We start from the raw sequence: 14979 nt of genomic DNA on the forward strand, positions 1-14979 counted from the left end.
CTATTCAGGCCTTTACTTCGGATAACAACATCTTTGCATTTGGACACGTGCCAAAAGTCTACAGCCATGGTTGCTTCCTGTGTAACGTGGGGATTTAAAAAAAAAATCTTTTTGTTTTTGTTATCTGTTTGAATTTGTTTCAAAACTGACACCTTTTCAATCAAACTTGGCACTGTCCACATGAGACAGGCGGGCTGTAGAATTGTGGTATGTGTCCAAGTAGAAGGAAGCTTTGTGCTTTGTTTGTTTGTTTGCTTAACGCCCAGCCGACCACGAAGGGCCATATCAGGGCGGTGCTGCTTTGACATATAACGTGCGCCACACACAAGAGAGAAGTCGCAGCACAGGCTTCATGTCTCACCCAGTCACATTATTCTGACACCGGACCAACCAGTCCTAGCACTAACCCCATAATGCCAGACGCCAGGCGGAGCAGCCACTAGATTGCCAATTTTAAAGTCTTAGGTGTTTGAACCCACGACCTCCCGATCACGGGGCGGACGCCTTACCACTAGGCCAACCGTGCCGGTTTCTTTGTGCTCCTACCCCCATGTAAAAGTGTTGTTTCATATGTGACGATTTACACAAGTGTTTACATAGGAAGGAAGGTCCTTGACCGGACGCAATTTCCGAACAATTGACAGACATTAAATGAGAACGGGTGAGCAGACAAACGAAGGATCATAACCATAAGTAATATAGTCACACAACGTGTAAGCCAAGTGCTGAATGCAAAGAAGGACAAAGAATGAATGATTTAGAAAAAAAAAATGGCATTAATCGTACAAGTTTAATAAACAAGAGCGTCTATGTTTTTTTTTGTGTAAGTATAATTCGATGTGTATAATGTTTTGATTTGGAATTGTGTGCAGAATAATTTATTTATATATGTTTTTGTGAGGCGCTTCTAACTATTTTAGGATTTGCGCCAAATAAATATCCTCAATATTATCATTATTATTTGTACAAACTTTCACTTCGGATTGCATTCCTTCAGACTATGCCAGCTACATTTTTCAAATGTTGAAGTTGCATTCGCAGGACCCAGCTCTGATTAGCAACGTCAGTGGCTACGAACCTTACGAGAAGATTAAAAGCGTCAACGGTTTCGTCAGTTGGTCCAGTGACGTCACAAGTCCTGCAGACAGCAGAGACAGCAGCGGAGCTATGCTTGGATACGTAAGGACATGTTTTTTGGGTGGGATTTTAAAATGTATAATTGATTGTATGACTACTTTTCCCCTCCTCTTTCCACCCACCACCTTCTCCCTCACGTCTTCACTTCCTTCGCTCACACAACGACCCCCACACAAGTTCTATCCTATCTTTGTAGTGTCTGAGTGACAATGATAAGAAACCCGAAACAGATAGGTTGCCAATATTCCGCAATATTAGGATGTCAAAAAAAAAGATAGACGGCTACCTTTCCGTAATAGGAAAAAATCCGAAACGTATAGACTAGATTTTCTCATTATTCGTAGTTTATTTCCGTTCACTACCAGTGACTGTTCCGTTTTGTCTGTGTTCCGATAATGTTCATATAACTAACCTTTCTTGACTTTTGATTTGTGCATTACTCAATATGTTCTGAAAAAAATGCACACACCGGTTTTTTTCGGTTTTGTCGATGATTTAACGCTTCAATGAATAACCGTATCTGTGGTGTTTGTATGGGGTTTACATTATTTTGTTACTCAATCACAATGTTATTGAGCTTTCAAAATGTGCACATACAGGTGTGGCCTCAAGGCAAAGTTGCCTTCCCGGACTTCTTCAAGAACGTGACGCGTCAGGCGTGGAAGGAGCTGATTGTTAAACACCACGAGAGACTCGCTATCGACGGACTGTGGATTGTGAGTTTTAAGCCTGTCATTACTTGAGCAAGGCTACTCCACGAAGCTCGCTGCACAACTTAAAGCTTTAACACTAAATTGTTCGGGATGAATTCTTTACAAAGGCTTCGCAAAGTCGACTCAGGTGTTAAGACAAATGATAATTTTGGATGATTAATGAGATGAAGATGATTATAATGATGATGCTAATGGATTTCCAATTTGGTTCAATTCAAGACGGCTTTGAGAAACGCATATGATATGTGTAAGTACGCACGTTTGCAGGGTGCTTCCACGCAGAATCATGCAGATAGTGGAGAATAATGCCCCTGGATACTCACACAGTTGCACAGAACTGCGAACACAAACAGCATATATATATATATGCAATAGATAGACCTTGTTTTCACAAGATGACGGCGAGTAGATTTTTTAGGCAATTTGCAGAAACGCGTTCTCGAAGCTTTGTATACACAAAGATGGAAATAATGGACATTTGCTTTCCTTCCACCTTAATCATTCATTCAGTCAGTTATTTAGTTACTTAGTAAGTAAGTAACTTATTTACTTAGTTGTTAGTTACTTAGTAAGTTACCTCGTTGGTACCCCCCGCGGGTTAGGGGGAAGAATTTACCCGATGCTCCCCAGCATGTCGTAAGAGACGACTAACGGATTCTGTTTCTCCTTTTACCCTTGTTAAATGTTTCTTGTATAGAATATAGTCAATGTTTGTAAAGATTTTAGTCAAGCAATATGTAAGAAATGTTAAGTCCTTTGTACTGGAAACTTGCATTCTCCCAGTAAGGTCATATATTGTACCACGTTGCAAGCCACTGGAGCAATTTTTTGATTAGTGCTTTTGTGAACAAGAAACAATTAACAAGTGGCTCTATCCCATCCCCCTCTTTCCCCGTCGCGATATAACCTTGAACGGTTGAAAACGACGTTAAACACCAAATAAAGAAAGAAAGACCTCGTTGGTAAGTGTGTTCGTTCCTTGGCTAGTTGGTTAGCTAGTTTAAATCAGAGGGAAGTGCATGAGTGTAAATGTGTTTCTTTTTCATGTTTCTCTTCATTAACAGGACATGAACGAACCGGCCAACTTTGGAACTAATGACGACAGGCCGTTCAACTGGCCAGAGAACGTGCGGCCATACTGGTCACTAAAGTGTCCACGAAATGAACTGGACGATCCAATGTATAGAACTTGTAAGTTCATTGCCACAATTCCCAACACATTGAAAACTAAAATATACTGGGAATTATTGGATCGACCCTCGTTATGATGACTTAAAATATCATCAGGTGCTGAAAAACTTTATGCAGTTAGTGTGGTCAAAAGTTTAAATGTCGCCATAAGCGTAAAATTAATTGACAGTCAGTAACTTTACGATTACTCTTTCCCAAATATATCGAATTTATTCCTTTGTTGGCTGAAACAGAAATTTCATTAAAACCGAGTTCACTTTAAGCGAACTCAACCGTGTGCCTCGACCAGTATGACGTATGACGGTGTTCTGTTAAACACAACCGTATCGTCCAGTGGGGGCGTATGCATGGGACACCAGCGATCATCGTGCCAGACTGTCGGACAAGACACTGTGCATGTCAGCAGTGCAGGGCAACAGCCACCAGTACCGCCACTACGATGTTCACAACCTGTACGGCTACAGTGAAACTACCATCACTCTCGAGTAAGTTGGGACAAAATAGCCTTCGCGTAGGCCCTCCACTGTTTTATATAGCGCTTCTCTCCTAAGCTGTTAGTACTGTATAACTACACTTGGGTGCTAACGTTACATGATGTCCACCTAGAGTAGAGATGAAGATCCTTAGAACACTAAACCTGAACATACGACTTGTAGCATAGAGCTAGAGCTATATACCTGAGAGTCGAACCGGAAATCAATAGTTGAACTGTTTCCCAAACCGGAAAACAGGAATTAACCGGAAATAAGTATTACTGCATTGCCTACGTTTTGTAGGAATACAAACACCATTGGTTTTCGTTCACAGTGGAGAGTACTTCACTGAGTGTTACTACCGACTACGGCTGTACATGTGTATTAACAATGTTTGAAGAATAAGTTTTGTTATCACCAGGTTTGTTTGCACTTCAGCCGAAGACCGACAAGCAAAGTCATAATCAACACAAATTAGAGGCAGTGGTTGCAAAAAAACAACATTCTGAAATGTCCTTGTCCAGTTCAATAAGTAGATAATTAAAATCGCAATTGTAGAATGGCTGTCTTGGCACTTCACCACGCTGGAACTCTCTGGAAAATAGTAGTGAGGAGTTCTAAGATAAATGGATGGATAAAAAAGGTACGTAAGAAAGCTTGGTTAAAAAATACACCGAATGAATATGTCCCGTCCTGGGACTTGGCATACGCTATTTTTAGTGTTGCTCTTTTCATAAGTAATAACAATGAGGAGGCAGTGTCGATCAACAGAGTCCATATCCACCGCCTCTTCAATCCTCCTATGGCTACAACATACATTGTTTTCCGCACCCTCATATGGCTACAACATACATTGTTTTCTGCACCCTCATATGGCTACAACATACATTGTTTTCTGCACCCTCATATGGCTACAACATACATTGTTTTCCGCACCCTCATATGGCTACAACATACATTGTTTTCTGCACCCTCATATGGCTACAACATACATTGTTTTCTGCACCCTCATATGGCTACAACATACATTGTTTTCCGCACCCTCATATGGCTACAACATACATTGTTTTCTGCACCCTCATATGGCTACAACATACATTGTTTTCCGCACCCTCATATGGCTACAACATACATTGTTTTCTGCACCCTCATATGGCTACAACATACATTGTTTTCTGCACCCTCATATGGCTACAACATACATTGTTTTCTGCACCCTCATATGGCTACAACATACATTGTTTTCTGCACCCTCTTATGGCTACAACATAGATTGTTTTCTGCACCCTCATATGGCTACAACATAGATTGTTCTCTGCACCCTCTTATGGCTACAACATACATTGTTTTCTGCACCCCCTTATGGCTACAACATACATTGTTTTCTGCACCCTCATATGGCTACAACATACATTGTTTTCTGCACCCTCATATGGCTACAACATACATTGTTTTCTGCACCCTCATATGGCTACAACATACATTGTTTTCTGCACCCTCATATGGCTACAACATACATTGTTTTCTGCACCCTCATATGGCTACAACATACATTGTTTTCCGCACCCTCTTATGGCTACAACATAGATTGTTTTCTGCACCCTCATATGGCTACAACATACATTGTTTTCCGCACCCTCATATGGCTACAACATACATTGTTTTCTGCACCCTCTTATGGCTACAACATAGATTGTTTTCCGCACCCTCATATGGCTACAACATACATTGTTTTCTGCACCCTCATATGGCTACAACATACATTGTTTTCTGCACCCTCATATGGCTACAACATACATTGTTTTCTGCACCCTCAGAGCCATACGGGCCGCAACAGGGGAGAGAGGCCTGGTGATCTCGAGGTCAACATTCCCAGGCAGCGGTCACTATGCCGGACACTGGCTGGGCGACAACTTTTCCAGCTGGACTGACCTCAGGAGATCCATCATTGGTGAGTAGTTTAGCAGTGGTCAATATGCCGGAAAATGTTACGGGGACAACTATTCTAAATGGACTGGCCTCAGAAGATCTATCATTGGTGAGTAGTTCAACAACGGCCACAATGCCGGACAATGGTACGGGGTCAACTATTTTAGCTAGACTGACCTTAGGAGATCAATCATTGTGGAGTAGTTTGACAGCGGTCTCTACGCTGGACTGACCTCAGGAGATCCATCATTGGTGAGTATAGTTACACAGTGGTCACTATGCCGGACCTTGATTCGACGACAACTATTACAGCTAGATGGACCTCGGGAGATCCATCATTGGTGAGTAGTTTAATAGTGGTCACTATGCCGGGCAACTGTTCAGCTGACGACGTTCCACCAATGCTGTTGTTTCTTTCAACTTTTTGGAATAGGATGTTCACACGACGTTGCCTGCATACTTTTCAAAGAGCATCCTAAAATTAGGCTCTGTTGCCTTATGCTATTGGTGTTCAAACACATGTTGTTTCAGCGACAGGCTTTTTCGATCCGATTTTGATCTGTTTGTTGATTATTACACATTCTCACATTATATATATGTATATTTTATTTTCTACAGGGATGTTGGAGTTCAACCTGTTTGGAATACCCATGGTAAGTTCTTGACTATTAGTACATTTTTGACTAAACTTTAGACGAAACACTTTATGTGAGGTTTTCTATGATATTTTTAAAGCTTCCAGGTTTTCATGACCGCCAAACATGTTGAAAGTATTATCAAGTTTGGGTTAAAAAGGAGTAAATATTCATTTTCGTCGACGTTCTTTCATCTTTATCTCCCCATCCTACCATCCTACGCAGGGGAGCCTAACTGACGAGTGTTCGATTTTTTTGTTTAAATTTCCCTGGAACCTTTGCTTCTATCTATATATATATACGACTTGTGTGTGTGTGTGTGTGTGTGTGTGTGTGTGTGTGTGTGTGTGTGTGTGTGTGTGTGTGTGTGTGTGTGTGTGTGTGTGTGTGTGTGTGTGTGTGAGTGTGTGTGTGTGTGTTCGCGATGCGCGGCCAAAGTTCTGGATGGATCTGCTTCAAATTTGGTGGGCATATTCAGGTAGACCCCGGACACAACCTGGTCGATGAGAATTTTCAACACGTGCTCTCAGCGCGCAGCGCTGAACCGATTTTGGTTTTTCTGTTCATCTTCCCAGATTCATTCCCAGTAACTCTTCCTTATCTTCTCCAGTGTTTTGCGTTTATCTCCCTTCCTTCGTGTGGCGTCAATCCATATTCCCGTTACTATTTTTAGAAGGTCACTGTCCACAACCCTTTCATCCCGGCGAAGCCGGGTATTCCTCTACTTCTTCCCGGCGAAGCGGGTAATCATCTAGTCATTCATGACCGGCACGGTTGGCCTAGTGGTAAGGCGTCCGCCCCGTGAACGGGAGGTCGTGGGTTCGAACCGGCCCGGCCGGGTCATACCTAAGACTTTAAAATTGGCAATCTAGTGGCTGCTCCGCCTGGCGTCTGGCATTATGGGGTTAGTGCTAGGACTGGTTGGTCCGGTGTCAGAATAATGTGACTGGGTGAGACATGAAGCCTGTGCTGCGACTTCTGTCTTGTGTGTGGCGCACGTTATATATCAAAGCAGCACCGCCCTGATATGGCCCTTCGTGGTCGGCTGGGCGTTAAGCAAACAAACAAACAAACAAACAAAAAATCTAGTCATTCATACATAAACACATACACGCCGACTCCCTAACATGCACTGACTCACACACGCACGCACGGACGTACATACGCGGATTTCACAAAGTTGTGAAATCGACGAATGAACACACGGGCACTTAAATTAAGTCAATCGCGAACATTAAAAATAAAGCAAAATGGTGCGTGTTATAAACACTGCAGGTACGTGGTCATGGTGTCTCTTACTCAACGAGGCACATCAGCAGCAGCAACAACAGCAAGAACAATGACAACACAGTCTACAGCACAAACACTTACTATTTTTCCTCAAGGTTGGAGCAGACATCTGCGGCTTTCAAGGGGCTACAACGAAGGAGCTGTGTCTACGCTGGATGCAGCTTGGTGCCTTCTATCCCTTCAGTCGGAATCACAATTCCTACATTAAAAAAGTAAGAAGTATAACGATCTGATAAACAAAGGGAAGTAAGAGGTCTAAATGCTACATGTGTAATAGAGTAAGTGAGAGTTATTCCGCACCAGTCTCCTGGCACACGAGAGACTAACAAGCATTGAAATGAACAAGCGACTTTCATCCTCAAAGGAAAACGATTAACAACTTTGCACTAATCGTACAACCAGGACACTATTCTGCACGAATCGGTTTTTGTTTTTGATGTACCTAATCTGGTTCATATTTTAGGACAATTTGTAAATGACGAAAAATTACGTTTCGTAAGATGTATAACGTCGGTTTCATGTACAACTGTCTCTCTGTATTTGGCACCACTATACAACGAAAGAAATAAGAAGTATCAAATGGAAAGGGTTTAACAGAGTTAACTTATCATTGTATCATAATTATTATAGGCCTACATGAAGAGACAATTTCACAAACTAAAGTCTTACAAGAGGAAGAGTTTAAAATCCGAGTCTTGGATCAAACGTTTCAGTGTGGTAAGTCACAATAACTTCTTGATCTTACATTGCAAGACCGGGGGTGGTGTGCGCGAGTAAGTACGTGACCCATACCAACTGGGTTGAAACCAAGCGTTTGATCGGACTGGTTGAATTTGTTTGAGATTTCAACCAATCCATCTTAGTCCTTGAGTCCCCCTCAGTCAGACCACTCTCTCGTGAATACCACCCCGGGATATTATCACGTACAGTGTAAATACACTTTGCAGTATATCTGGTTTGTAAGCTAGTGCCTTGATGAGCATTTCCCTCCAAAGACGGCAGGCTGAAAACACTGTTTCACGTTGGTATTAACGAAGTTAATTCAGCGACATGTAAATACTACTTACAAGACACCAGGCCCTATTGTGAACGGCCGTTATTTCTGATTCGACTGCTGCATAACATAAACTACTTCATTTCCAGTTTGTAAGCTTTTGCTCTTGTATTATGCAGTTGTATGGTTTTCAATACTTATTTTGATTTATTTTTTATTTTTGCTTCTCAGCCGCAACATCCGGGCGCTTTTGGTCCTGAGTTCGGGCAGGCGTCACGTGAGATCATGGAAGTGCGCTATTGGCTGTTACCATATTTGTACACGCTGTTCCATCTAGCGCACACACAGGGCGGAACTGTGGCTCGTCCTCTTCATCACGAGTATGTCATAGCTCAATTTATTTCCTGCTAACAAGTATCAAGTGTTAGGGTTTATGGGAAAACCATTTGCATTTTGCTCAAATGTGTGTGTGTGTGTGTGTGTGTGTGTGTGTGTGTGTGTTTGTGTGTGTGTGTGTGTGTGTGTGTGTGTGTGTGTGTGTTTGTGTGTGTGTGTGTGTGTGTGTGTGTGTGTTTTCGTAGAAAAATCTTGAATCAAATAACAATTTAGACAAAGATGTAGACAAAGGGCTTGTCCAAGTCTCCCATGCCTCATGAGGCCAACTTTAACTGAGCCCGAATTCTTTTTACCGGAAAATAGCTATGAAACTTCACACACTTAATTAGTTTGATCAATTCCAGACATGACAAAAGTCTACTTGACTCTCGTTAAATTTCAAGGGCGCGTTAGGTTCACGTTTGGGTTGATAGGTGGCAAATTATCGTTTTCTTGCATTTGTTTAAAACGAAAGATTTGAAACTTCACATACTTCCAGGGCTTGATGATCTCTGGACATGACGCAAGTCTCATTGACCCAGGTCTAATATCAAGGTCACAGTGGGACCACGTTAAGGTCCGTTACTATGACATCATTAATTCATGAACGTTTATGGAGCTAGAGCAGCAGATGATTTGTTTTGGATTTATATTAAGTATAACAAAGGTGTCTGAACATTTGCTTTTCTTGTAGATACGAAGGCGTTCACTGTAGTGATAGTTATGTAACATTTTGATAAACCACAGCTATTACAACTCAACGGTTTGTATTTTCTGATGCGAGTTATTAGTACTTTTGTTGTAGGTTTCCCACAGACGTCCAAGCTCTGGCTGTGGATCAGCAGTTCATGTGGGGGCCTGCCTTGTTGATTTCACCCATCCTCAATCAGGTCAGCCTGAATTTCATTGTCATGTCATGTCTACAATGTCACAATGAATAACAATGCTGATCTTTGCCATGCACGTGACAACAACACCTATGTCTTGGTTGTGATAATTGAATTTGTTCTATCCGTAACTCTGAAACAAAGCAATTAGCGAAATAGTTGATAACCCATCATTGGGAAATCACCCACCCCCCCCAACCACAGGAACTTGTATTAAAGCACCGGTCAATTGAAGTAACCTACTTCTTTATTCTAACGGTACTAGTACTACTGTAATGATAAAGGATTAGGCAAAAAAAAATAATAGGTGTGGTTTCGGTAACATAGCCAAAACAAATAGGGTAGGAAGGTAGGCAATCACTTTTTTTTTTTTTAACTTTTTTTTCTAATGTGTACAAATTAAACCTACTTGACAGGGAAATAAGTGTGCGACTCGGGCGCTTTCGCTTTCATTGCGTTTTCTGCACTCGTTTACTTGTTTTTTGGGGTATTTTTTTGACAAATGTAATAAAAAGTTATAGGGTCGGCCCCCAAAAATAGGGTAGGTCGGGTTACCGTAACCACACCTTTTTTTTTTTAGGCCTTAGGATACTTTAATCGACCAGCGCTCTGATACAAGCTCCCGTTCCCCTAACCAAACAGCGAAAACCGTCATCACTGTCAATGCATCATGTCGAACAGTGTGTACAGTTTTGATACATTTCTGTTCATATATTGCGATCTGAGAGTTTCACATATATATCTCATCTCATCTCATCTTAAATTTCCAATTTCGTCTCATTTAATCTCATCGTAGTTTGAAGCATTTGTTTTAGGCATTTTGTGCTAAAACAGACCTAAAAAACCCCATCATCTTCTATTCACAGGGCGAGGCACAACTCCAGTACTATCTGCCAACGGGACGGTGGTACGACTTCTTCACAGTGAGCTGATTACTTCTAACTTTCATTTTCTGTTAAAGAAATGACAAATGACCCCCCCCACACACACACACACGCACATACACCCTCCTCTTGGCAGAAAAATTGAATAGAAACAGGGATTAGTTACCCTAGATTCACTTTGCTTTATATGTGACCGACCGAAGTCCTAGTCACCGCATTGCAAAATATGCATAAAAAAACACGGACACTATCCTCCACAATCCTTAATCCCCCCTCCCGTCCCCCAACCCACCCCCTGTCACACAATATATATGACAATGCACCATGGTACGCAATGGTATGCATCAGTCGTTTTTCATGTCTTATGGCATGTAGTAAAGCAATGAGTTAGCAACGACATAGTAAATCATGTGCGCACTTGTTTCTTTAATCAAGTATGGCTTTTTTCTGAGTCCTTTTTGATCTACTTGGAAGTTTTGTGTTTCTTGATCCTTTTGGCATTATTTGTGAAACAGACAGACAGACACACACACACACACACACACACACACACACACACACACACACACACACACACACAACACACACACACACACACACACACACAGACACACACACACACACACACACACACACACACACATCAGGATATCTGTTCCATTTAGTAGGAATTCCTCCTTTAAATGTTCCTGGTACACATGCAGTTAAGTAGGACAAGTTAGACGTATTTGATTCACTGTTAAGCAGTGAACACTGCCGTTGTCATTTGTTAACCATGGCCTGTCGTCTCTTCACCAAGAATAATCACATGCATTTTATTATCGTCTCATTTTGAAATTAGTTAACCCTTTTGCGACTTATCGGCCAATGAGAATAATTAAAACAAGTCGCGTAAGGCGAAAATACAATATTTAGTCAAGTAGCTGTCGAACTCACAGAATGAAACTGAACGCAACGCAACGCAGCAAGACCGTATACTCGTAGCATCGTCACTCCACCGCCCGTGGCAAAGGCAGTGCCCGTGGAATTGACAAGAAGAGCGGGGTATTCGTTGCGCTAAGAAGGATAGCACGCTTTTCTGTACCTCTCTTCGTTTTAACTTTCTGAGCGTGTTTTTAATCCAAACATATCATATCTATATATTTTTGGAATCAGGAACCGACAAGGAATAAGATGAAAGTGTTTTTAAATTGATTTCGAAAAAAAAATTTTGATAATAATTTTTATATATTTAATTTTCAGAGCTTGTTTTTAATCCGAATATAACATATTTATATGTTTTTGGAATCAGCAAATGATGGAGAATAAGATAAACGTAAATTTGGATCGTTTTATAAATTTTTTTTTTTTTTTACAATTTTCAGATTTTTAATGACCAAAGTCATTAATTAATTTTTAAGCCACCAAGCTGAAATGCAATACCGAAGTCCGGGCTTCGTCGAAGATTACTTGACCAAAATTTCAACCAATTTGGTTGAAAAATGAGGGCGTGACAGTGCCGCCTCAACTTTCACGAAAAGCCGGATATGACGTCATCAAAGACATTTATCAAAAAAATGAAAAAAACGTTCGGGGATTTCATACCCAGGAACTCTCATGTCAAATTTCATAAAGATCGGTCCAGTAGTTTAGTCTGAATCGCTCTACACACACACACGCACACACACACACACGCACACACGCACGCACACACGCACATACACCACGACCCTCGTTTCGATTCCCCCTCGATGTTAAAATATTTAGTCAAAACTTGACTAAATATAATGAAAAACAAGAAAAGGGAATTGTTTGCAACGTATAATTTGTTTCTTTTCAAAATGAAACTGGACAATGCCATTTTTCAGCAAGACCGTATACTCGTAGCATCGTCAGTCCACCGCTCATGGCAAAGGCAGTGAAATTGACAAGAAGAGCGGGGTAGTAGTTGCGCTAAGAAGGATAGCACGCTTTTTTGTACCTCTCTTTGTTTTAACTTTCTGAGCGTGTTTTTAATCCAAACATATCATATCTATATGTTTTTGGAATCAGGAACCGACAAGGAATAAGATGAAAGTGTTTTTAAATTGATTTGGACAATTTAATTTTGATAATAATTTTTATATATTTAATTTTCAGAGCTTGTTTTTAATCCGAATATAACATATTTATATGTTTTTGGAACCAGCAAATGATGGAGAATAAGATGAACGTAAATTTGGATCGTTTTATAAATTTTTATTTTTTTTTTACAATTTTCAGATTTTTAATGACCAAAGTCATTAATTAATGTTTAAGCCACCAAGCTGAAATGCAATACCGAAGTCCGGGCTTCGTCGAAGATTACTTGACCAAAATTTCAACCAATTTGGTTGAAAAATGAGGGCGTGACAGTGCCGCCTCAACTTTCACGAAAAGCCGGATATGACGTCATCAAAGACATTTATCAAAAAAATGAAAAAAACGTTCGGGGATTTCATACCCAGGAACTCTCATGTCAAATTTCATAAAGATCGGTCCAGTAGTTTAGTCTGAATCGCTATACACACACATACACACACACAGACACACAGACACACACACACACACACACGCACATACACCACGACCCTCGTTTCGATTCCCCCTCGATGTTAAAATATTTAGTCAAAACTTGACTAAATATAAAAACCAACCTGCAACATCCAAAAGCCTGTCCTTAACTGGGCGAAGTCGACTTCGCGAAGTATACTTCGTGGAGCTGGCTGCACGCAGCTTTAGCACTGCGTTTTCGGTGAAAAGACTTCGCGAAGTATACTTCGTGGAGCTGGCTGCACGCAGCTTTAGCACTGCGTTTTCGGTGAAAAGACTTCGCGAAGTATACTTCGTGGAGCTGGCTGCACGCAGCTTTAGCACTGCGTTTTCGGTGAAAAGACTTCGCGAAGTATACTTCGTGGAGCTGGCTGCACGCAGCTTTAGCACTGCGTTTTCGGTGAAAAGTCTTCGCGAAGTATACTTCGTGGAGCTGGCTGCACGCAGCTTTAGCACTGCGTTTTCGGTGAAAAGAGTTCGCGAAGTCGACTTCGGGCTCAATTAAGGACCGCCTTAAGACACACAAATAATTATGACACAAATACAAGAAAAAGACTCAGCTTATTCGGCATTGAATTCGACCTCTCGAACTTAAATTAGCAGTGTCTGTTATATTGTTGTTTCGGATCTCGCCTTTCCACCCACTTTGCATGCTCTTCTTGTACTATTGTTTGGACAGGGTGTGTCCAAGCAAGGCCCATCTCAGGAAATCAGCACAGTGACCTACTACAGCAAACCTGCACTGCACGTGCGAGCCGGACACATACTGCCCACTCAGCGGCCTGCCAACAACACGGTCTTCAGGTAAAGCCTGTCCTTAACTGGGCGAAGTCGACTACGCGAAGTATGCTTTGCGAAGCTGGCCGCACGAAGCCTTGGCATTGAGGTCGGGTAAAAATACTTCGCGAATTCAATTTCGGGCTCAATTAAAGCCATATGTACTCGATGACTATACACGCTAATTGCTTTACCAACAGCTGGAGACAGACTAAATTAAGTTCCCTGCAAAATATTGTGGTCTAGGACCCCTTAAATGTTGAGATATTTGAATTTTCATTTTGATCTGGATCGTCCTATTTATAGATTTGGCAACACATGTAACGTTGATGCAAGGGAGAGAACACCGCGGCTTTGTTGACATCCTCACTTTTTCAGAGGCTAGAACAAGCTGTAATGCATGTATTATGTTCCGCGCATGGTGACGTATCGTCATTATATGGTCTTATGGTGCGTTTGACATCGATTGTGGGCAAACTACACTTTGTAAACACGGGAGTGCGTTAGTATGCCTTTAAGGAGCACCTTATCAGGCAGTTCTGCGGTTTTGGGGTTGCTAAACTTATTCTCACAGGCAGGTGCACGGAGCCTCTTGGGCTTTTAGTCATACCTCAGGGTTCATTTATTTGAAAAAAAATACCAAGTTTGATTGACCTTCTTACAAGGAGTCACATTTAGCAGTTTTTATGAAGGCCTTATAAATAATCTGCTAATAATAATTATTTCAGTTATAAATGTGAATTATCCGCTTCCCAAATAGCGATTTACCAAAAATATTAAACCCGAATAGAAGGTTTTGAATACATATCCAAGAAGCAAAATACAGTGGTACCGTACCTATGAGCTTTTTTTCTGCACTCCCAAACCTGACTCAGTCGGAAAGACTAGTGGGCCGTGTGCAAACAACCACGCATAGTAAAACCTTTCCTTTGTCTACCTTCTTTTTTCAAGGGGGCGCTGTGGTCGGGGGTAGAAATGTATATACCCATATAATTATATTCCCACGTTGAATTTTTTTTGTTTCTGTTATTTGTTTCATTTTTGTTTCATTTTTGACCAGTGTAAATACTATATTGTATTTGTACATTGTAGCCGACGTAACCCGCTCACAATCCGTGCGATGCTGGACGCTGGCGGTCAGGCC

At 41.3% G+C, this 14979-nt stretch overlaps 1 protein-coding gene across 1 annotated transcript in view; it reads left to right on the forward strand.

Annotated features, from left to right (window-relative positions):
- The window catches only part of LOC138955801 (maltase-glucoamylase-like), a 55064-nt gene that overhangs the window by 38076 nt on the left and 2009 nt on the right, over positions 1-14979 (forward strand). Inside the window, exons 31-42 of the mRNA XM_070327331.1 lie at positions 1042-1179; positions 1737-1853; positions 2915-3041; positions 3376-3526; positions 5332-5465; positions 6062-6096; positions 7464-7580; positions 8594-8742; positions 9543-9627; positions 10491-10547; positions 13738-13862; positions 14928-14979. The exon at positions 14928-14979 is cut by the window's right edge and continues 37 nt beyond it. Coding sequence (XP_070183432.1) covers positions 1042-1179; positions 1737-1853; positions 2915-3041; positions 3376-3526; positions 5332-5465; positions 6062-6096; positions 7464-7580; positions 8594-8742; positions 9543-9627; positions 10491-10547; positions 13738-13862; positions 14928-14979 — 1287 coding nt within the window. The remainder of the gene's footprint in view (positions 1-1041; positions 1180-1736; positions 1854-2914; positions 3042-3375; positions 3527-5331; positions 5466-6061; positions 6097-7463; positions 7581-8593; positions 8743-9542; positions 9628-10490; positions 10548-13737; positions 13863-14927) is intronic.

Source organism: Littorina saxatilis, unplaced genomic scaffold, assembly GCF_037325665.1.
Source record: "Littorina saxatilis isolate snail1 unplaced genomic scaffold, US_GU_Lsax_2.0 scaffold_512, whole genome shotgun sequence".
NCBI classification, from domain to species: domain Eukaryota; kingdom Metazoa; phylum Mollusca; class Gastropoda; order Littorinimorpha; family Littorinidae; genus Littorina; species Littorina saxatilis.